Here is a 22,730-nt window from a genome sequence, read left to right as displayed (position 1 = left end):
AAGGTGAGCGACACAGGCTCTTTAGAGCCTCTAGTTTTACAGATCAAATTACATTTATGAAACTACTAGAAGTCGTCATAGCAGCTTCTTCAATATCATAAATTACAGATATCATCTAGATATCTTTGCAATCAACATATTGAAAGTATGTGGTTTAACATTTTAAAGTTTTAATGATTTTAAGTGATGCATTGCCATTGTTTTCGACTCACTGATTTAGGAAACGGCTGTTAAGAATGAATTAAACCATGACAATCTGGCGGCTGCGACGACGGTGTAAACTATTTGTCCAAAGCGTTATTTTTCAAAATCTAGAAGATCTGGATACTTCAATTTGTATGCATATACCTTATGTGACAAAGTTTTCGTCCGTCATATTTCAATTTTCCTTGACCTCATTTTCATGGATCAGTGATCATGGATAGAATTACGTGGTCACGTTTGGACATCAGATACTATAATCAGTAGGTCAACTATATTTTGAGTATGGAATGATTGTCAGGTGTACATGTCCGACTGTCAGGCTTCATCTAAACTTTATCTCATTTTCCTGGTTAATTTAAATATGTATGTTTGTTTTGGATATCTTTCTCAGATTCGATAAGAAATAGGGCCATTATATGGGAGCAGTTACATTATAAACTGCAATGCAATATTACATGAGTGTACTTCTAAAAATGAAAAGCGAACGGTTGTCTCATTGCCACTAATACCACAACTTCGTCTATCTATAAATAAATAAGTATAATATACAAATAAAAGTATTCATATAAAACAATACAAAAGATTCACATACAAATAAATTAAATGAAGCAAACCCAAATGAAATAACAAAATACACCAACTTTACATTTTTAATAAATATACATAGTAAACTTCATTTTGTGTCTCGACTTGTGGATTACTATTCGGTAACGGTATATCTAGAAGACATTGATGCTTCATACATTGTCTTTCAATATCTAATGTTACGAAGTTTCTGTCTATAATTTTTCATTTGTGCTTAAACTCATTTTCATAGATCAGTGTTCGTGAATAAAAAAAAATATGGTCAAGTCCGTCTCTCAGATACTATAAGCAGTAGGTCAACTATATTATGTGTATCGAATTATTGTTAGGTGTACATACCTGACTGTTAGGTTTCATCTGAACTTGATCTAATTTTTCATGGTTAATTGAAATAGATGTAAGCTTTTTTCCCTTTTCTCTGATGCTTAATGCAATAGGGTCACTATATTTGTTATATGGACTGATTGTAAAGATGTGCTGGCTTACCAATTGATGTTTAAAACAACATCAAATGCAGTTTTGTGAGTTTATATATTGTATTTTTATCTACTAAGAAAATACTTTTTTTTTATGTTTAGTAAGAAATGAAGGATGGATTTCTCTCAGAAAAAAGGTCCATGTGAGTAAACTATAGAGATAATAATAGCTTTTGTATTTACTCAATGAGACAAGTGAACTGACAAAAGTTTAAATATATTGAACAAAAGGAAATTATTCTTTAGAAAAGTTTCATTTATTTTGCAATAAAGTATTCCGTCAACAGCATGTTGGTGACGGACGGACGAGTATATATATATCACTTGTTATAAAAACAGATTTTCAGAACAAGAGTGCCCGCCCGACCTAGACGAATTTAACATGTTAAAGTGGTTTTCTACACTAAAATATAGAATTCTAATAAAAACGCGCACATTTCGTGACTTTGGCACAAGTGTCAAAGTAAACTGCCATATATATGACTCAACTTCTGAAAATGAAAAACGCGCGTTTAGCATTCATTGATATATTTGTTTATCGAAAATGCGTTCTATCAACATGTATCGAGTTTAATCTTTAAAAGAGTACAAAGTTACATTTTTTATGACTTTAATAACTTGGTTGTCAATCTAAGTACATCAAGTTAGAAATTTTATATATTGAGATGAACTTTCATTTTTGGATAAATACATAATCTATAATTTACAATGTTGCTGAATATGATCAGTTTTCGAGTATTTTTTTACTTTTATACTACTTCCTGGTATCTATGATGAGTTTATTTAGGCTCTACGGGGTAGTTGTAGGAGGATCTTCAAATGGTTTCCCGACGGCTTTCGTAAAGGCAGACCAAAACAAATCCTCGCCTAACCCTTTTTTATATCGTAGATGTGGGGTCGTGTCAAGTAAAGACTTGATAGAGTTAGTCATATGACTTGAATCTATTTGACTGTACATTATAAGAACTAACGCATCTTTCTCATGGCGTTGTCTTCTTTCCTGTATAAATTCAATTTCCCATTGGAACCCTAAACCTTCTGTTAAGTTATTCGATATAACAACAACTATTTTCCAGCTTTTGCCACCATACTTAGTAATATTGTCTATGATACGTTCACCTGCATCAAAGTCTCGCTGGGGAATGCAAACTTTTAAGTCCTTTTCTTCTAAGTGTTTCAGGAGTTCTGAGTAAACCCACTGCATATCCAAATCACTGTATATAATGAAAGCGTCGAATTCAAAACTTGTAGAGGAATTTACTCTGATATATCCTTTCCTTTCCCGTTTGGTAACTCGAAATAGATAAATCAAATTACGAATGTTTGCATGACAATAAAACATTAAAACTAATAAAACAAGAACAATTGATACAATAACGATAATTATTGTACAAATCGGACTCCATGTTAAACAGTCGGCGTCTGTTGGCTTATAGTCCACGAGAAGGAAGTATTTCTTGTCCTCAGGGTATTCGCACCTGTAAAACTTTGGCCAATGTTTAAGTATTTTAGAAATATTTGATGAACGTACATAATCAACAAACCATTTCTGAGCACATGTACACCAGAATTTATTTTGCGATATATCAAATGAGTCCAACGACTGCAATAACTGGATCGGAAATGATGATTCGTTAATAACTCGAATGTGGTTTCCATTCATGTACAGATTTCGTAAGGACGTTAGATTTTCGAACACGTTTCGATTCCAATATGTGATTCTATTTCCCCTTAGATGAAGGGTGTTTAAAAATGGCATTCTTTGAAATAATCTTTCTGGTAATTTCTTAATAAACGATGCTTGTAATCTGACTTCAGTCAAATTCGACAGTGGATAAAATATTTTCCGAAATACAACAGGATCGTTTGTCATATAATTATTCGATAAATCTAATTCTTTTAAAATCGGGACATATTTAAAAAGTTCACTAGGGTTGTAGGAAAACGTTTTCTTTGTTTTCGAACTCTCAAAGTTGAAATTATTTTGAACAAATTTTAATGCTTTCAAAGAGGGACATCTAAATGCTGTTGATTTAATTTTTGAAAGATTATACATCCGATTGATCGATAGCGTTTCTAAATTTGTAAGACGATAAAAAATTTCATTTTCTAAAACCAAAATACGGTTTTCGTCAAGTATAAGCTGATGCAGATTTTCTAAACACACAAAAGACTCTGGGTGGAGTTTTCGAATTGCGTTATCTGTCATATCAAGGCGAGATAACTTGGGTACTAACGACCGTCCTGTTTTATCTGCACAGAAATTTGGAATCTCAAATATATTATTCGAAATTAGAACTAGATTTATAACCGAGTGTAAACCACGTGCATTTAGAAATGCAAGTTCATTTCTTTCAACACTCAGTGTGTGCAACTCTGAAAATTCGGACAGCTGACTGCTATTAAAATTCTTCAATATGTTGTCGCCAAATGATAGTTTCTCCAAGGTGTGATTTCTGAAATCAGAGAGGAAGTCCAAAGAAAGCATAGTCCATCCATTGTTTATGAAATACATTGTTTGCATTCGTACTTTGTTTAGATTTTTGAATGACATTTTCAGAGAAGAAATATTTAAAAAAGTTTCATGTGATATTTTCAAATGTCTGAGGTTATTCATTTCCTTAAAGGCATCTACCGTCAATACTTCTATTGAATTGTTTATGAAGGTTAAACCTGTTAAGTTTTTGTTCGACACATTTCGAAATGTGTCCATACTGATATGAGACAAGAAGTTGTTTTCCATTTTTAAGATCACTACATAACTCGGTACTCTTGGAATATACATTAAACGGTTACATCTTGCGCGACTATGTTTTCTACTACAGCTGCAGAATTTTTTTAAACAAGGTACATCGCTCTTTTCTGTCCGAACTTGAATATAATTGTACCAAATAAAGCAAAAAATATATAGCTTTAGAAACTCCATTTCAACCAGAGCTAATGCATTGACATACATGATATTTATTTTTTTTTGTCATTAAATAGTCTATTATAGATGCAGCTTCCTTCCGAACCATCCCTTGATTGAAACCACTCAAAGTCATAACGTCCTGTTTGTTTTTCTCACACAGATGACAAATATATTTTACTTCCTTATGTAACTAACATCACAAAACATTATTCAATGAATGTGAAAGGGGTTAAAAAGGCAGTAAAAGATAAACGTTTGTGTCATCGACCATTAAATAAATTACCACGAAAACTTAAATAATATATTCGAACGTAAATGTTTCTTCTCTCTCGCAAATATTTTCTAAAACCACATGATACACAAATGTTTTCAAATTGTAACTGGCAATAATAATGTTTGGCACGTCCTCTTCAAACGATCCATTTTATTCCAATCGAATGAAAAATATTACTACATCGGCTGAAATAAAATAAATCGGTAAAACTGTTTTCCCTTGCAATATAAGCAAATAAGAAAAGCAGCTAGAGCAAACTCACATTTTGGTTAATATAATCACGTGGTCAATTCTATGTAGTATGCAGTACAAGTAAACATTGCAGGTTTTGGTTATTAAGTACTGTTGAAAATGTTATAGGATCTTATAGATTAAGAGAAACTTTAATAATTCACAATAAACAAAAAATACGAACAATATCAGGTCCACGAATAAATCACCATATCCGGAACCTTTTATTCTAAACTGTCCTCATTTGAATCCACATATTCAAGTTATTTAAACATAGCAGTACTGATATATGGCAATTCTTTTGTATAAATCCTTTATTCCCAAGGGTGAAGAGGTTTGTGGAAGTGTAATGGATTAACATGATTTTCAATGAATAAAGTATCAAGACGAGATAGTAAAAGTGAGAACGATTTATCTCTAATTATCAACGATAATATTGAAATAATTAAATAAAGTACACAATCGTATTTCAACACCAAGACATGAAATCAAATACAACACAAATACTTTGTAAAGTAAACAACAGAAAAATGGTATGTAAACTTCTCTGAAACAAACCAACAATCCACAGTAAATATTCATGTATTGATCATATTAGCTAATGTCAGTAAGTTAATATTGAGAAAAATGATATAATTATGTAAGAACTGCTATTTGGCTTTTGAACAGGTTCAATCAATGTGTGTAAGAAATCGACTGAAATCAATCAATTGCTTTATTCAAACTAATAGGTTTGTCTATCTTAACCCTTTACACCAATATTTGTTTGAATTTTCAAGACAACACGGACATAATTGTCAAAGGTAAGATAAAAATAATGATAAAAATGATAATGAATATAGATACAGTAGTAATATCCATAGAAATCTATTGAAAGGCCCAGTAAATATACTGTTTGCTTACTTTTTTTTATTTTTTAATGAGAAACATAATTCAATAAATTCAATATTTACACCTGGTACAAATAAAAGTAGATGTAAGATGGTTGCTTATTTACAGCTCATTAAAGACCGAAAGACAAGCATGTGAGTAGTTACAGGTTAGTATACTGTCTTCAACAACAAACCAAACTTATACCGTATAGCATTCAGGTTATATGAGATCATATAAAAATATTTGCGTATTATAGTTTGCTGTAAAAGGTATGACAAAATGTGAAACAATTCAAAGGAGAACACTAACGACCTTACAAAAACCACCACAACAAAAAAATGTGTTTTATGAGACAGTAATTGACGACAATCACTTAAAGGAGAACTAGCTACGAGATATATAAAAAGTCTAAAATATTATTGTTTTTGTTCAATCATTAATGAAAGTCAAATAGTGAAATAATTATTCGCTTTTAGCAGCCAGTATGCTTCAATTTCGTCCAAATAAGCTAAGACACGTTGATGATAAATTATTCACTTGCAAGTGAATAATTCTATCTCAATGAATCTGTATTCATGTGAACTTCAATGTAAACCCTTAGCTAGAGATGGATAACACGTGAATTAATTGTGTATAAAGTTGTTTAAAGGAAACAAATGTGAACATTGAAAGTGAAACAAAGATAAATCATTTAATTGACTGATTCGATCCACAAAAAATATTCTTATACAGGTAAAAACGATGATGCACATGTATTTTTAATCTATAATATAAAATTAAACTGACATAGAACAATCTAATAGCACGAGTTCGCTTAATCTATCTATATCTATATTTATGTTTACATCGCTTATATGATCATCGGATGACTATGGAGGTCAACTCGATAGTTAATTAGATGGCGTCTAGACTAAACTACACCCTTAACGAAGCTACGAATTTTCATTCCCGTGCCCAGTTAATTGTTTGTTTTAGACTTTTAATAGTTTGGATAAATGTTCTACATTGTTTAAAATCAAATATAAGGATTTGAGTCAAATCGGTGAACATGAATGTGACAGCTAGTGCCCCTTTAATGAAGCTTCTGTATGACCACGAAATTTCACTGGATGAAAGATATTCAAATTCTGTATTCGTTTTTGTTTGAGTTAATATCTATGTTCAGTCTACAGCAAGGTTTTTAAAAGACGTCAAGTTACTTTTTCTAAAATTTATTGAATTACTAGAAGTTGTCACAGTAGATTCTTCCTAATCATATGTTACAGATATCATCTAGAGTGCACGTTTGACTTATCAACTTTTACATTATTGAACTTATATAGATAAGAAAATGATACTTTCTAACGAATCAACATATCCGAAGTATGTGGTCAAATATTTTGAAGTTTACATAATGAATTATTTGAGCCTTCATTGTTATAATATTCTACTCACTAATTTTTAAAACAGCTGTTTAATAGAAGAAAATAACCCATCTTTTTACAATCTATTAATGTTTGTTGGCAGGTTTCCCTTTTTCACTCATTTCTTTTCATTTCTATCTTTAATTCGTTTTGATACAGTATCTCCAAGTAAGTGTTAGACAAATATTTTAATATCTAAATAGAACTAAATGAAAAGCTGCCTGAATTTTTCACACAGTACGTTTTCCTATAAGTCTCATTAAAACATACGAATTTTATCTCCAATATGGTGTAAATAGTTATCAAAGGTACCAGCTAGGATAATAATTTAATACGCCAGACGCGCGCTTCGTCTTCATAAGACGCATCAGTGACTCTCAGATCTAAATAGTTATAAAGCCAAACAAGTTACAAAGTTGAAGAGAGCGTTGAGGACCCAAAATGTGTGCCAAATACGACAAAGGTTATCTATTATTAGGTAACCCATATGCTGCAAAGAAAAAAAACAGACTACACTATATTTTTTCTAATCGATTTTGACACAAAACAACATGATAAAAAAATGTTCTTTCATCATACTTCCGAAAGAGTTAAAGGGAAAGTACATAGAAACAATACCAAACATCGGATATCAAGTGCATAACTCGAGGGAAGACAGATACACCAAGGTAAAAACAAAACAAAAACAAACAACTGTCAACAAAAAACCTATACATAACAAAACTAACGACTGAGCAAGACAAATTCAACCAATAAAACATAGATAGACTCAAATGATGGAGATGACACACATGAACTATCTTACCCTTAAATATATATAACTTAGATAAAAGTTTGAAATGAAAACGCAATTCAGGATATAGACAAAGTTTTTCCGAGAGAAAACACATTTAAGAATACATTGGGAAAAAAATCACAAAATAGTGGACAGAAAAAAACAACTTGATTAACAAACTCAATAATTTCAAAAAGACTTTAGTAATGTCTAACTAATCTGATAGACTTTGTGTGCATAATAAGAATTTAGTTCTTGGCATCAATTATTTTTTTCATTTGTCAAAGAACACAATTTCTATAATATTAAAGTTTTAGCTCATTCTGAAATTATTTTCGTAGCATTTCAAACATGTTGTTGAGTTTACAAGAGTTTTATATAACTGTCTTTTGTAAAGTCATTGTTGTGTTAAGTTATGGCAGTATTTCTTTTCCCACGTAAAAAGTCTGTTAGGAGTTGATGTTGAAGGTGAATTATTGGTTTATTACAAATTAATAAATGAATCAATTGGCTTTTACTTGGATTTCACATTTTCTTCACTGTGATTACTCAGTACGAAAGACGTTTAATTACATATACTGTTTACACAAGAATTATACGTTTTATTCAAATCAAAATGAATAAGATCGTTGTAACTTGTTTAATCAATTAATCATTATTGAAAAATAATATGTTTGAAGGTTCGTTAAATATAATTCTGGTTTTCAGTTTTGTACAAGGTCTGCTTAATTAGAAAGAAAATCATAACTCAAGTGCTATGGTGCTGATATATTCATATGGTTCTTTGCAAAGTTTTCTTGAATTCTCCGAACTTGGTACTATTTCAGGAATAACTAAACAAGATTCCAACCCCTAAGACAAGGGGGCCGTAGATGAAATTGTCTAATCTTTTAGGTTTCTTTTGGTCAAAATACACTTCACGTTTTTATGTCTTATACTTCTTTGGCTTTTAAATTTCAATGACATTCTTATCTTTGAAAATGTATTTACTGATCAAACAACCTTCAGAAATGGGTAAGGTCGTCATTTTCTAATTTAACCATATGAGGTGTGGGCTAAACAATGATACAAAAAACGAAAAGAGAACAAAAACAAAGGATCTAAAATGTCTATGTCATTTGGACTTGGGCTGAGAGTTGTCTTATAGGCAATCACTTACCACATCTTATTGTTTTATCAAACCACTATTCATTTATGACTGTTGAATATTTGGGCCTTTCGATGTACTTAAAATATGCAGTGCAATATAATTTCCTGCATTTAGACATACCATAATGTCCTTTTATCCTTTTCTATAAGTATTGTAAAATTTAAAGCAGTGCGTTATTATGCTGAAACTGGGAATATGTATCAAGCAATGTTTTACAAGGAATACACACTAGTGGAAAAGCGAATGGGGTGGAGATATTTATTTTTCGCACGGGGAAACGAACTCTAGAGGTGTTGCTATTTTGTTTAACTGCTCAATCGATTATATATTAAAGGAAAAAATAGCAGATGAAAACGGACGGTATCTCATTCTAACTGTTGAAATTGATAACACAGATTTTGTTTTTGTAAATTATTATGCGCCCACGAAAAATTTTGAAAATGAACAAATAGTATATATTGAAAAAATCAAGGTTTTATTAAACGAAAGGTTAGATCAAAATCTCGTTTTGGGTGGAGATTTTAATACGATACTTAATCCATTTTTAGACAAAATGGGTGGTTCAAAATATAACACACCTGCCAAATATACGAGTAAATTAGAAGATTTTATAGAAGAATTTGAGTTATGTAATATTTGGAGGACACAAAATGTTGATTCTAGATTATATACTTGGCGTCAAAGAACCCCTCTTATACAATGTCGCTTAGATTTTTGGTTGATATCGAATTTTTTGTCTAGCAGTGTTACCAAAACATCCATTGCATTGTCCCGTCTATAAAAACTGATCATAGTCTTATCAAATTGACACTGTCCGGCGAAAACTTTAGTAAGAGAGGTCCCGGTTTCTGGAAATTCAACTCGGGTTTACTCACAGATAAAAATTATGTGGATATAGTAAAAAATACTTTATCAGAATGTAATAATAAATATCACAATTTAGAAAATAAAAACTTGAAATGGGATACCATAAAAAGTGAAATAAGAGGTGCAACCGTCAAGTATTCGAAATATAAAAACATGAAATTAAGGGAAAGAGAGTCCAATTTAAAAAAACGACAAGACGAAATTCAGAAAACTCTCTCTTGTACATATTTAGATAAAGATATAAATAATCTTTTGGTTGAATTAGACACTGTTAAAGAAGACTTAGAGCAAATAGTAAATAATCAAACAAGGGGGGCTATTATACGATCACACGCCGAGCACTGTGAAGGCAATGAAAGAAATTCAAAATATTTCTTATCATTAGAAAAACGCAATTATAAAAATAAATGTATAAACAAATTAGTTGTAAACGACATTGAAATTGTGTCACAAGAAAAAATTCTAAACGAAGAGAGACATTTCTATGAAAATTTGTACGCATCTAAAGAGGACCCTGATAAATATTCAGGTGATTCTATTTTTTTTTTACTTAAATTTTATTCCTAAGCTTACAGATCTGGAAAAAGATATATGCGATGCAGATATTTCAGAATCTGAGTGCGTTAAAGTTTTAAAAACATTTAAAAATAATAAAAGCCCTGGTACAGACGGGCTTACTGCTGAGTTTTACAAATTTTTCTGGATTGATATAAAAAAATATGTGTTACAAAGCTATGAATATTCCTTCGAAACCGGAACCCTCTCAATAGACCAAAGACGGGGTATTCTTACTCTTATTCCAAAGAAAGATAAAGATAGAACACTTTTTTCGAACTGGCGTCCCCTCTCTATCTTAAATTTTGATTATAAATTATTAGCCAAAGTTATTGCGGAAAGAATGAAATTATTTCTTCCAAAGCTTATAGATCCGGACCAAACGGGATATGTGGCTGGTAGATACATTGGTGAAAATCTACGACTCATTGCTGATATTATATTGTTAACTACTTTAAAGAATTATCCAGGGCTTATATTACTGGTCGATTTCGAAAAGGCGTTTGATACGCTAGAATGGAAATTTATTCAAAAAGCATTGGTTTGTTTTAATTTTGGTAGCAATTTCCGGAAATGGGTCTTAACTTTATACTCAAATATATCTAGTCTTGTCGTTAATAATGGATTTAGTTCTAGTCCATTCACAATTGAGAGAGGTGTTCGACAAGGGTGTCCTTTGTCTCTTTTTTTATTTATTTTGGCCGTTGAACTGCTGGCAATAAGTATTCGTAAGAACAATCAGATATCTGGTATAAAAATTGGGGATACTGAAATCAAAATTTCACAGTTGGCTGATGATACCACTTGTTTTTTGAAAGATGTTTTCTCCGCGCAAATTTTATTAGATTCCTTTAACGATTTTGAGAAGTGTTCAGGATTAAAAGTAAATTTTTCTAAAACCGAAGCAACATGGATTGGAAGGAATAAGTTTAACAAAGAAGGTTCCCTTCCTATTAAATGGACAGATGGTTTTAAAACCTTAGGTTTAAAATTCAATGCTTGTGAAGAAATGGTTTGTTCTAATTTAGATACATGCATAGAAAAAATGGAATCAATAATTAAACTATGGAGGATCAGAAACCTTTCCTTGCTCGGAAAAATTGTAATTCTTAAATCACTTGCAATATCGAAGCTTATTTATGTCATTTCATCTACACATGTACCAAGATCTTATGTAATTAAAATACAACGTGATATTAATAGTTTTTTATGGAATGGTAGTACTCCGAAAGTTAAATCGGAAGTTATTCAAAAGTCTCCTAGCGAGGGGGGGACTGAAAGCTCCAAATTTTGAAGTACAGCTGTTATCCTTTCGTATTATGTGGGTAAAAAGATTTCTATCAGAACATGACTCCAAATGGAAACATGTTTCCAAAGCATTTTTCTCCCTTTTTGATTTAGAGGACTTGTTTATGAGCAGATGTGAATTTGAGTTTTTGAATTTGAAAGCACCTCTTTTTTTATATAGAAGTGCTATCTGCTTAGAAACGTTTTAAGGGTATTTTCATCCCGTTAAATGCATTTCATGTTAGAAAAGAATTTATTTGGTTCAATCCGTTTATCAAAATTGATCAAAAGAGTATTTTTTACAGATCTTGGTACATGAAAGGCATAAGGTTCATCAATGATATTGTAGATGATAAAGGCGATTTTTTGTCTCATGACGCTATTAACAAAAAATATAACCTGAATGTCACTTTTGTAGACATTCTATCTATTAAGCTTGCTATACCACGTGACTGGAAAGATTTGTTATTACAACAACACATGTCACCTAACAGCAACTCATTTGGATTCGTTTTTGAGCATGAGAATAAAAAAATGCCTATCAGTAAATTATTTGCTAAAGATGTATATTCACTTTTTATCGATCGGGGAAGTGTTTCTCCTATTTCACAACAAAGATGGGAAGAAAGTTTTAATATAGAAATTAGTGACGAACCAGGGAAAATATTTATTCATTAGCTTTCAAATGTACTATAGAAAGCAAACTACAAGCTTTTCAATATAAATTACTACACAGAATAGTCTCACATAATTATCTTCTTGAAAAATATAAACTTTCCTTAACTAATGAATGTGCCAGTTGTAAAGAAATAGAAACTATAGAGCATAAATTTTTTGAATGTACAGAAATAAAACAATTTTGGAGAGATTTTTCAAATTGGTGGTATTCAGTTTTTGGAGAAGACAAGTGTCATTTTTCGTGTATTGAGTTCTGATAACTTAGTTCTAACTTATTGCATTCTACAGGCAAAATATTACATTTATTATGTAAAGAACACACAACTAGACAGACTGTTCATATCTGTGCAAACTTTTCTTAAATTTTTGAAAAGATGTCTGGAGATATTAGAATATTTATATATTTCTAAAGACAAACACGAGTCATTTGCCAACAGATGGGGGGAATTTATGAAAGCTATTTAATTAAATTTATTTTTGAATATTGTTATAGTATAATGTATTCCAAAGTATTCTTAAGACGTATCATATACTGAATATTCACACCACTATCTTGTAATGTTTTACTTAATCTTTGTCTTATTTGCATAATGTCAGTAGTATAACAATGCCATACATGTCATGTCATTCACTTATGTCTTGTAAAAATGTATGTATGCACTGTAGTTTGAACACCAAAAAGATCAATAAAAAATAAAAAAAAGAATACACACTAGTAAACTATATCATGAAAAAGCATTAAAAATTATTGATCATAAAATCGCTTCATTAATTAATAAAAAGGAATCAATTTTATATTTCTTCACAGTATGAAGTTGTTCATTTGATCGAGTAAAGCCATCAGTTTATTTCTGACAGCTATTGGTTGCTTATGTTTGTTCAGGATGGCAACAAAGCGTACTTACATTACGATAATCTCCATACTCATTACAGGATTGGCATTTCACCGAGGTAAGGTTACATTATATGTTAGATTTAAAAATATAAATGGTTTGAACGTAAAATTATCTAACATTACCAAAATTGGTTATGAAAACTTTAGAATTTAAAATGTTTGTAGTACAGATTCTTTTGAGAAAGTGTATTGCAGGCCATATTTTTGGGAATGTTTAATGAAGGTGGTAACTCGGTCGAAGCTTCGAGAAAAAAACAAACAAAACACGAATTTAACAGTCTAGTTTAAAAATATGAATGGCTTAAACGTAAAATTATCTAACATTACAAAAATTGGTTATGAAAACTTTAGAATTTAAAATGTTTGTAGTACAGATTCTTTTGAGAAAGTGTATTGCAGGCCATATTTTTGGGAATGTTTAATGAAGGTGGTTACTCGGTCGAAGCTTCGAGAAAAAAACAAACAAAACACGAATTTGACAGTCTAGTTTGAAAATACTATTTATAGAATTAGTGATATAGGCAGAAGTTTATGGCAATAAAACGCCCGCTTGATGAAAATTTTCCTTATTTCAATTCTAAATTGGAAGAATTACAATACGAGCTAACAAAAGCAGTTTGTAATGACCAATTACTTTGGTTGAAATTTAATTTATTGTGTACTAACAAATCAATGAACAAGACATTTTTGTACTGTACAAAGAGCATTGTGAAATGACTAATGTTATGAGCTAGACAATTTTGTACTCACTTATGTAATAAGTTGGACAATCTCGTACTGCGTAATGTTATGAGCAAGACAGTTTATTACTGACTAATGTTATGAGCAAGACAATTTTGTACTGCTGACTTATGTTATGAGCTAGACAATTTTGTACTCACTTATGTAATAAGTTGGACAATCTCGTACTGCGTAATGTTATGAGCAAGACAGTTTCATACGGACTAATGTTATGAGCAAGACAATTGTGTATTGACTATTATTTAATGTTATAGGCAATTTTGTGCTGCCTTATGTATCAAGTAATTCGAATTAGTACGTACTAATTGGTACCGCTTATGAATGATATATAGACTGGAACAAACAACAGTACCAGGTTTCAAGATTTCAAGATTACAATCCTCAGTAAAGAATTTCATTGTAAAAATATTTTTTTAAAGCTATCATGAATCAAATCTATTTTTTAGCCTTTTTTCTATTGGTGATACACATGGGTTATTCGAGAAAACGATAACACTAAAACTGAGAATGGAAATTGGGAATGTGCCAAAGAGACAGCAACCCGATTAAAGATTACAAAACAGTCTTATGCCTCCAATGGGTCTTCAACACAGCAAGAAAATCCTGCACCCGGAGACGGTCTTCAGCTGTCACATAAGCAAAATGTATACAAGTTCAGTGAAATTGGTCGTAAACTCAAACACATATATTAATGAAAGAAAATTTAAAAAAAAAGACATACAAGACTAACAAATGATAGAGGTTCCTGACTTGGGACAGACGCAAAAATGCGGCTTAGTTAAACATGTTTTGTGAGATCTCACCCCCCCCTTTTAAACCTCTAGTCAATGTAGAATAAACAAACACGTAGTAAGGCTCAGTTCATCAGAAGTCAGAGTCCGATGTCAGGAAAGGTAAAAAGAAAACTAAGCAAAATGACAATGATACATAAAATTTACAGTGAACTACAAGCAGTTACTGACATGCCAGCTCCAGACCTCAACCAAACACATAATTGTTTAAATTGAGATATACGATCAAATCAAATGAATCAAAACCAGCTGATATGATTACGCACATTATCAAACCAAGGCTGCAAAACAAAGAATACATATATTTCTTTTTATAAAAGCTTTATTTTAATAATCCAAAATGAATAATTGGCTGTATTTGATAGGTCAACTTTATTCTCTTAATGGCTCATTGCTGACACTGTTATTATAAACTTGGCACTTAAAGACAAAATCATTCTATTCAGATCTACCAATAATATCTTCTTTATATTTTATTTTAATTTTATGCTAGGTATGACTTTTATGACACAGACCTTCAAAAACAAATAATGATAAAGAAAATGATCCAAATCCGCGAATAAAATTAATTGTTCTGGTAAAGCAGCAAGAAATATCAAGAGAGCGTTGACCGTGCCCACATGTTTAGGTGGAAACGCTTCCGCTTCATACACAATGTACTACGGTCAACGCTTTTACACCCAATTAAATTAACAGAAAGAAGCATTCACGATTCTTAGATATTCCGAGTAAAAGCAACAATATGAATATGTATCAAAATATTAAAATGATTATATTGACATTTATTTTAAGGCTACTCTCAAGCAACGAATTCAAGTGAAAGCTGGTTAAAATTGCAATTAACGCTTCAAACTGAGTCAAAGATAGCATCTGAGATAATAGCCACACCAGAGACAGAATCTGAGGTTACACCTGAAACCGATCCGGAGTCAGAAGTTACAGCTGAACCAGAGATAGAATCTGAGGTTACACCTGAACCAGAGACTGAATCTGAAGTGACACCTGAACCAGAGACGGAATCTGAAGTAACATCTGCACCAGAGTCTGAATCGGAAGTTTCACCGGAACCACAGATAGAATCCGAAGTTTCAACGGAACCAGAGACAAAATCTGAAGTGAAATTTGAACCAGAGTCAGAATCTGAAGTTACACCTGAACCTAAGACAGAATCTGAGGTTACGCCTGAACCAGAGACAGAATCTGAAGTTACACCTAAAGCAGAGACAGAATCTGAAGTGACACCTGAACCAGAGACAGAATCTGAAGTTACACCTGAACCAGAGTCTGAATCTGAAGTAACACCTGAAACTGAACCTGGGTCAGAGGTTACAGCTGAACCAGAGACAGAATCTGAAGTTACACCTGAACCAGAGTCTGAATCTGAAGTAACACCTGAACCAGAGACAGAATCTGAATTTACACCTGAACCAGAGTCGGAATCTGAAGTTACACCTGAACCAAAGACTGAATCTGAAGTTACACCTGAACCAGAGTCGGAATCTGAAGTTATACCTGAACCAGAATCGGAATTTGAAGTCACACCTGAACCAGAGACGGAATCTCAAGTAACATCTGAACCAGAGTCTGAATCTGAAGTTACACCTGAACCAGAGTCTGAATCTGAAGTTTCGCCGGAACCAGAAACAGAATCTGAAGTGACACTTCAACCAGAGTCAGAATCTGAAGTTACACCTGAACCAGAGTCTGAATCTGAATTGATACCGGAACCAGAGTCAGAATCTGAAGTCACAGCTGAACCAGAGATAGAATCTGAAGTTACACCGGAACCAGAGTTTGAATCTGAAGTAACACCTGAAACCGAACATGAGTCAGAGGTTACAGCTGAACCAGAGACAGAATCAGAGGTAACCCCTGAACTAGAGACGGAATCTGAAGTAACACCTGAACCAGAGTCTGAATCTGAAGTTACACCTGAACCAGAGTCTGAATCTGAAGTTTCACCGGAACCAGAGACAGAATCTGAAGTGACACCTGAACCAGAGACAGAATCTGAAGTGACACCTAAACCAGAGTCTGAATCTGAAGTAACACCTGAACCAGAGACAGAATCTGAAGTAACACCTGAACCAGAGACAGAATCTGAAGTAACACTTGAACCAGAGTCTGAATCTGAAGTTACAGCTGAACCAGAGACAGAATCTGAAGTTACACCGGAACCAGAGTCTGAATATGAAGTTTCACCTGAACCAGAGACAGAATCTGAAGTGACAGCTGAACCAGAGTCTGAATCTGAAGTAACACCTGAACAAGAGACAGAATCTGAAGTTACGCCTGAACCAGAGTCTGAATCTGAAGTAACACCTGAACCAGAGACAGAATCTGAAGTTACACCTGAACCAGAAACAGAATCTGAAATAACACCTGAACCAGAGACAGAATCTGAAGTTGCACCTGAACCAGAGACAGAATCTGAAGTAACACCTGAACCAGAGTTTGAATCTGAAGTTACACCTGAACCAGAGACAGAATCTGAAGTAACACCTGAACCAGAGACAGAATCTGAAGTGACAGCTGAACCAGAGACAGAATCTGAAGTAACACCGGAACCAGAGTCTGAATCTGAAGTTACACCGGAACCAGAGTCTGAATCTGAAGTTACACCGGAACCAGAGTCTGAATCTGAAATTACACCTGAACCAGAGACAGAATCTGAAGTAACACCTGAACCAGAGTTTGAATCTGAAGTTACACCTGAACCAGAGACAGAATCTGAAGTAACACCTGAACCAGAGACAGAATCTGAAGTTACACCTGAACCAGAGACAGAATCTGAAGTAACACCTGAACCAGAGTTTGAATCTGAAGTTACACCTGAACCAGAGACAGAATCTGAAGTAACACCTGAACCAGAGACAGAATCTGAAGTGACAGCTGAACCAGAGACAGAATCTGAAGTAACACCGGAACCAGAGTCTGAATCTGAAGTTACACCGGAACCAGAGTCTGAATCTGAAGTTACACCGGAACCAGAGTCTGAATCTGAAATTACACCTGAACCAGAGACAGAATCTGAAGTTACAACGGAACCAGAGACGGAACCTGAAGTGACAACTGAACCAGAGACGGAATCTGAAGTTTCACCGGAACCAGAGTCTGAATCTGAGGTCACACCCGATATCGAACCAGAATCTGAGATTACGTCTGAACCAGAAGCAGAGGGAGAAATGTCGTCAGAGCCTGAAGCAACAGCGGAACAATTAGTTGAGCCCGAAGCTACCGCAGAAACAACTTCCGCTGAACCATCCGCTGTTGAAATAATGGTCCCACCCTTTGTATTGGTAGTTTTGGTGGTTCTTGGTGAGTACCTTTTATTCATTTATATATATAAAAAAGAAAATATAACAGACTGGTCGATTATTTACTTCAAGATAAAGGATAGATTTTATTATATTGTAAGTTCCCAAATGTGGCGGCCTAAAATCTTACTTTGGAGACATATTCATTGATATCTGATGGAAATTAATGCCATGATAGGGCGTATGTATGGTCACACAAATAAAATAACAAGACAAGTGATACACCCCAAAGCAAAGGAACAGGGGTTTTAGTAAGTATTCCTCGTTTAGTCTGTAGTTAATTGTTCAACTTTTGTAACAATGATTGTTCAACTTCTATAGCAATAAAAAAAGACTAGTATAGGAATCCAACAGCCGAAAACTGTGTAAACATATGTAGCTCAAACATGTCACACAAAAGACTTAAAATATTTAAACAAACTAAAAATACTACTGGTATATCGCCCAGAGTCTGACTTAAATAGTCTTAGACTATCAAGTTCTACAATTACCGTTTTTTTAAAATCCATTTAAGTAAAAACTTTTATTTTAAGATATCGTTCAACAATTTAAAAGCTTCTCAATAGAGATGGTAGTTTCTGTTCGATACAAACCTTTCGTTAGTACGGATAAACAATCTAGGATCAGTACAATATTATTTATCAATGCTTACATGTAATACATTTTGTAGCTTTCCTTTTTATGTTTCTATACAGCAATGATTGGTCTGTATGCATATAGTAACTGTAGGAAACACACAGTGGGAGTCGCAAAGAAGCGAAAAATGGAATCTGAAATTAATATAATTGATTTGGAAGAATACAATGATCTCTCTAAAGAAGAACCACCCTTTCTTTCGCCGTTTGACAATGAAGTCATCGAAGCATTCCAAACACATCGTAACAGACCACTTGACTTGCTGAAGATAGCCTTTCCTGCATTGTTATCCCTGGCGTTATGTCCATTCACTTTGTACTTATATTCGCCATTAACAACATTCATTTGGCCTAAAGCAGAATTCCCGAACGCACCGGATATAAATGATGCCATAGCTTGTTTTCTAGCACCTGCTGGACTGGTCTATGCTACTTCCTTTGGATTTGCATTCCAGCAAGCATTGTCAAAACAAACCCATATCATGGACAAGGTAACGAAGGAAATTAGCATGATCGATCAGATAGCTACGTTCTGTACAAGAATCAACTTACCAAAGCCCAGTATGCGCCGGAGTGTGTACAGATGTGTCAAATCAGAGATCATTTTCATGATTTTACAGATCTTGGACAGACGACCAGATTCATTTCAACAAAAACCTGACGAAAATGTGAAAAGTAAGTTTGTATAGAAATACACAAGTATATTGGTTCATTGTTAAATTCTCCTCTACAAATATAACTGTTTCATAACGTTGGGGTCGCGGCCACCAAAGATCTTCCCAAATTTAAAAACGAACGCACTTAGCTAATAACATAAAAAGAATAAAAGAATCGGGACGAAGACAATAAAGAAGCCTTATTCTTTTCTTGAAAAATTGTTTTCATTAAGCCGAGAATACGTAATTCATTTTAACCGTATTTATCCAAAAATGTACAGTTTTTAGTCTTAGGTATATTTCGTGATATTTTAGTTCTGTTGTAATCGTCTTTGAACTGCGATTTTTCTCAGATCTTTTAAATTTCATTTTATCTTTTTTGTTGTGAGTGAAGTATACATCCCTACTACGACCTTTTTGTTCGTTGTGTTTCTGCTTAATTTTGTATTGATTTGAAGCAAACACAACTATAAAAACAAATTACAAACTTAAAACACGTTCACCAGTTTTGATTTTCTGTCATCTCTTCTTTCCAGTTAAAATTTGGTCTATAATTGATGTTCTTAGAGAAGTAAAGACTGACGTAGACGACAGTAAAACACAAGTTGATCGAGTATTGTGTGAAAAAATCATGGCACACATCTTGCAGCTAAACAGCATTTGTTCTGATAGACTGAGTATTCTACATACAAAAATACACCCGGTCAAGTAAGTATTTACAATTATACTAATATACATGTACTTGTATGTTGATAACAGAGAGATATATTGTGGTAGATTTATTTTACATAACAGGTTTTTAGTTACGAAAAATATTTTAAAAAAAACCCAAGCTCACGAAACTTACAAAAGAGTAACAAGAACCTCATCAAAAACCGGTTGTAGACTGAGGTAAAAAGATGTTGTGATGGGCTCTGAATTTAAAACTTAGTGGTAGCAGCAATCCATCATATACCGGACTGTGTATGAACTTCTAATGCTAATAAACTACATTTTATTCATAATTTACATTTAATAATTTAACTGCGTCTGTATTTTGACCTCAACATTACACTTAATTTACCACATTGCTTTTTGGGGGTCACATTTGTATCTACATATAAAGGGTTTCAAAACAATAATTCAAGCCCCGAAAAGTCCATGCAGTCTTAAATGTTTTGAATTAAAAGAACGCACAGATAGTATAATTAAAATTACCGTCTTCCTCTAGGCGCACAAAAATAAATGAACATTTTTCAAGGAACATAAGAAACTCATCATAGATATCAGGATTGAATCAAAAATTATAAGTCATCCTAATAAGTAAGTACATGTATATTTGTCAACCTTAAAGTTCAAAGTATCGTGTAAGACATAACTTATGTTTTTTTTTATATTTACAGATGGGCGTTTTTAGAAACACTTGGTTTCTTCTCGTTTGTTGGTATACTTCTATTAAAGGCATTATCCTATCGTATGGAACTAGTAATGTGTATATTAACTGTATTCTCTATCAGTATGTTGTGTTTTGTGGTGTCAGACCTGGACGCACCTTTTAGTGGATTTTTTCGTGTAGATCTCTCTGTCTTGGTCGATGTCGTCCGACGAATAGAAGGACTGCATTCCGATTCTCAAAATGAAGAGTTTAAATGTTCAACAGAGACCTCTAGCTTAGCTGACTCTATGTTTGATCCAGTATCACCTGACTTACGAAAAAGTAGATGCTAGTAAAATACTACGTATACATGTATGATAGCATATGATTGACGGACAGGATAATTAGAAACTATGAGAATGTATCTATAGAAAGACAAGAAAAGATATGTTGGAGGGAGAAAGAGAATAAAAAACCGAGATAGACAAGAAAAGGTGGATGAGAAGGAGAGGAAGGATCATTGTAAAAAGAAATACATTTCTATCTACCTGTATGATACATTACATGAAACATAAGTTGAATCGTTGGTAAACACAATTCAGTCTATTTGCTTAAATATATATTAGATGTAAATTTTAAATGTCAGTTTCATGTAGTAACACTTAAAGTACAAACATTAATTACACAATTGACGACAAAACTAAGATTTTGAAATAAAAAACAACAACAAAACAAGTACTTTTTTTTAACTATATAGCCCAATAGGAATATTAGTCACTATGCCAAGCCGCCATACGATGTCCGTACAGTGACGTCTACATATGATTATCATGTAGTTGTTACATGTATATATCTATTATCTTTTTTTTCATTTAGAACTATGGAAGTCACAGTATTTCAATTTCAACATAACTGAAACTTTTCTCTTCCGCGTTTCCTTTTATGAGAAGTTACATTTGTAATTAGTTTTAGAGAAAGACGGTGGATTTCACACACAAACTGGTCAACGAAGGAAACGAGGAAGAGACTAAATACAGATGTTACTTTGAGATGAGGAACAGGAATAAAAGAGCTATTACTGTGTTGTTTGTGTTTTTGCTGTACATGCACTGATTTGTTTATTGATTGGATATCCCATATCGATCATTTCTTTACCACCGTAAAGTTAAATTTGGTGATTCGAATCACAGTTCGATCTATCGTTCAAATTAAGGCATCTTTATAAAGGTCGTACAAAATATGATAATGCAAAAGAACGATTACAAAACAAGCCACACATAGTGACATACATTTAACAGATAATTTCTTGATTGTAAACGGTGCATAGCTATACATAGGGGCATTACAATATATCATAAGTCGAAGAGAAACAAACAATATGGCCATTTATAACTTGCTGCTCGGTGTGAGCAAAGGCTCTGTGTTGATGTCCGAATTTTGACCTATTATGGTTTATGACTTGGATGGAGAGTTTTCTAATAATAATAATAATAATACTTTAGTCAGAAGCAATACAGCTTATAGAATATACAATTTTACAATATTTTTTTGAATGCATTTATAGTGAAATATAAATACAATAATTATACACAATACATGTATGGCGGAGAATGAAAATAAATTCATATGATAAATAATTAATACAACTACACATTACGAATTTTTTCAATATTAAACAAAAATTTACCTTAAATTATTAAGTTCTTTCACATTGTGAACTGATAACAACTGTATAAGTTTAAAAGTGGATGGATATTGCCAATAATATTTCTTAATGTATAGTTTTCTTACATCACTATATCTATAACATTCTAGAATAACATGGTATTCATCTTCTACCATATTGTTATTGCACATTTTCTCTATCTACATTGTAATATCTGCCTGTTTCTATATTGAGGCTATGGGCGGAGATACGATATTTACATATAAAAGGTTTATATATTTGATTAACAGGTCTATCTAAATAAAATTGCAGTATATCTGTGTCATATATATATCTATAAAGAATACATTTTGATGAATTATTAAAAAAAGCATTAACATTAGCAATAAAGGTATCTTTCATTCTT

At 32.6% G+C, this 22,730-nt stretch overlaps 2 protein-coding genes across 2 annotated transcripts; one reads left to right on the top strand and one right to left on the bottom strand.

Moving 5' to 3' along the window:
* Nucleotides 1-748: 748 nt before the first annotated feature.
* On the bottom strand, nt 749-4,319 carry LOC143071330 (toll-like receptor 1). Its single transcript, XM_076245573.1, has one exon. It carries the CDS (start codon nt 4,219-4,221, stop codon nt 2,056-2,058), a length of 2,166 nt encoding a protein of 721 aa, XP_076101688.1. The 5' UTR covers nt 4,222-4,319; the 3' UTR covers nt 749-2,055.
* An 8,770-nt stretch (nt 4,320-13,089) lies between these two features.
* On the top strand, nt 13,090-21,742 carry LOC143071329 (uncharacterized). Its single transcript, XM_076245572.1, has 5 exons — nt 13,090-13,220; nt 15,489-18,014; nt 18,709-19,323; nt 19,841-20,012; nt 20,687-21,742. Exons 1-5 carry the CDS (start codon nt 13,154-13,156, stop codon nt 21,009-21,011), a joined length of 3,705 nt encoding a protein of 1,234 aa, XP_076101687.1. The 5' UTR covers nt 13,090-13,153; the 3' UTR covers nt 21,012-21,742.
* Nucleotides 21,743-22,730: the final 988 nt, after the last annotated feature.

Source organism: Mytilus galloprovincialis, chromosome 4 (assembly GCF_965363235.1).
Source record: "Mytilus galloprovincialis chromosome 4, xbMytGall1.hap1.1, whole genome shotgun sequence".
NCBI classification, from domain to species: Eukaryota; Metazoa; Mollusca; class Bivalvia; order Mytilida; family Mytilidae; genus Mytilus; species Mytilus galloprovincialis.
Note: the sequence above shows the minus strand (reverse complement) of the source record. Positions and strands in the feature narration are given on the sequence as shown.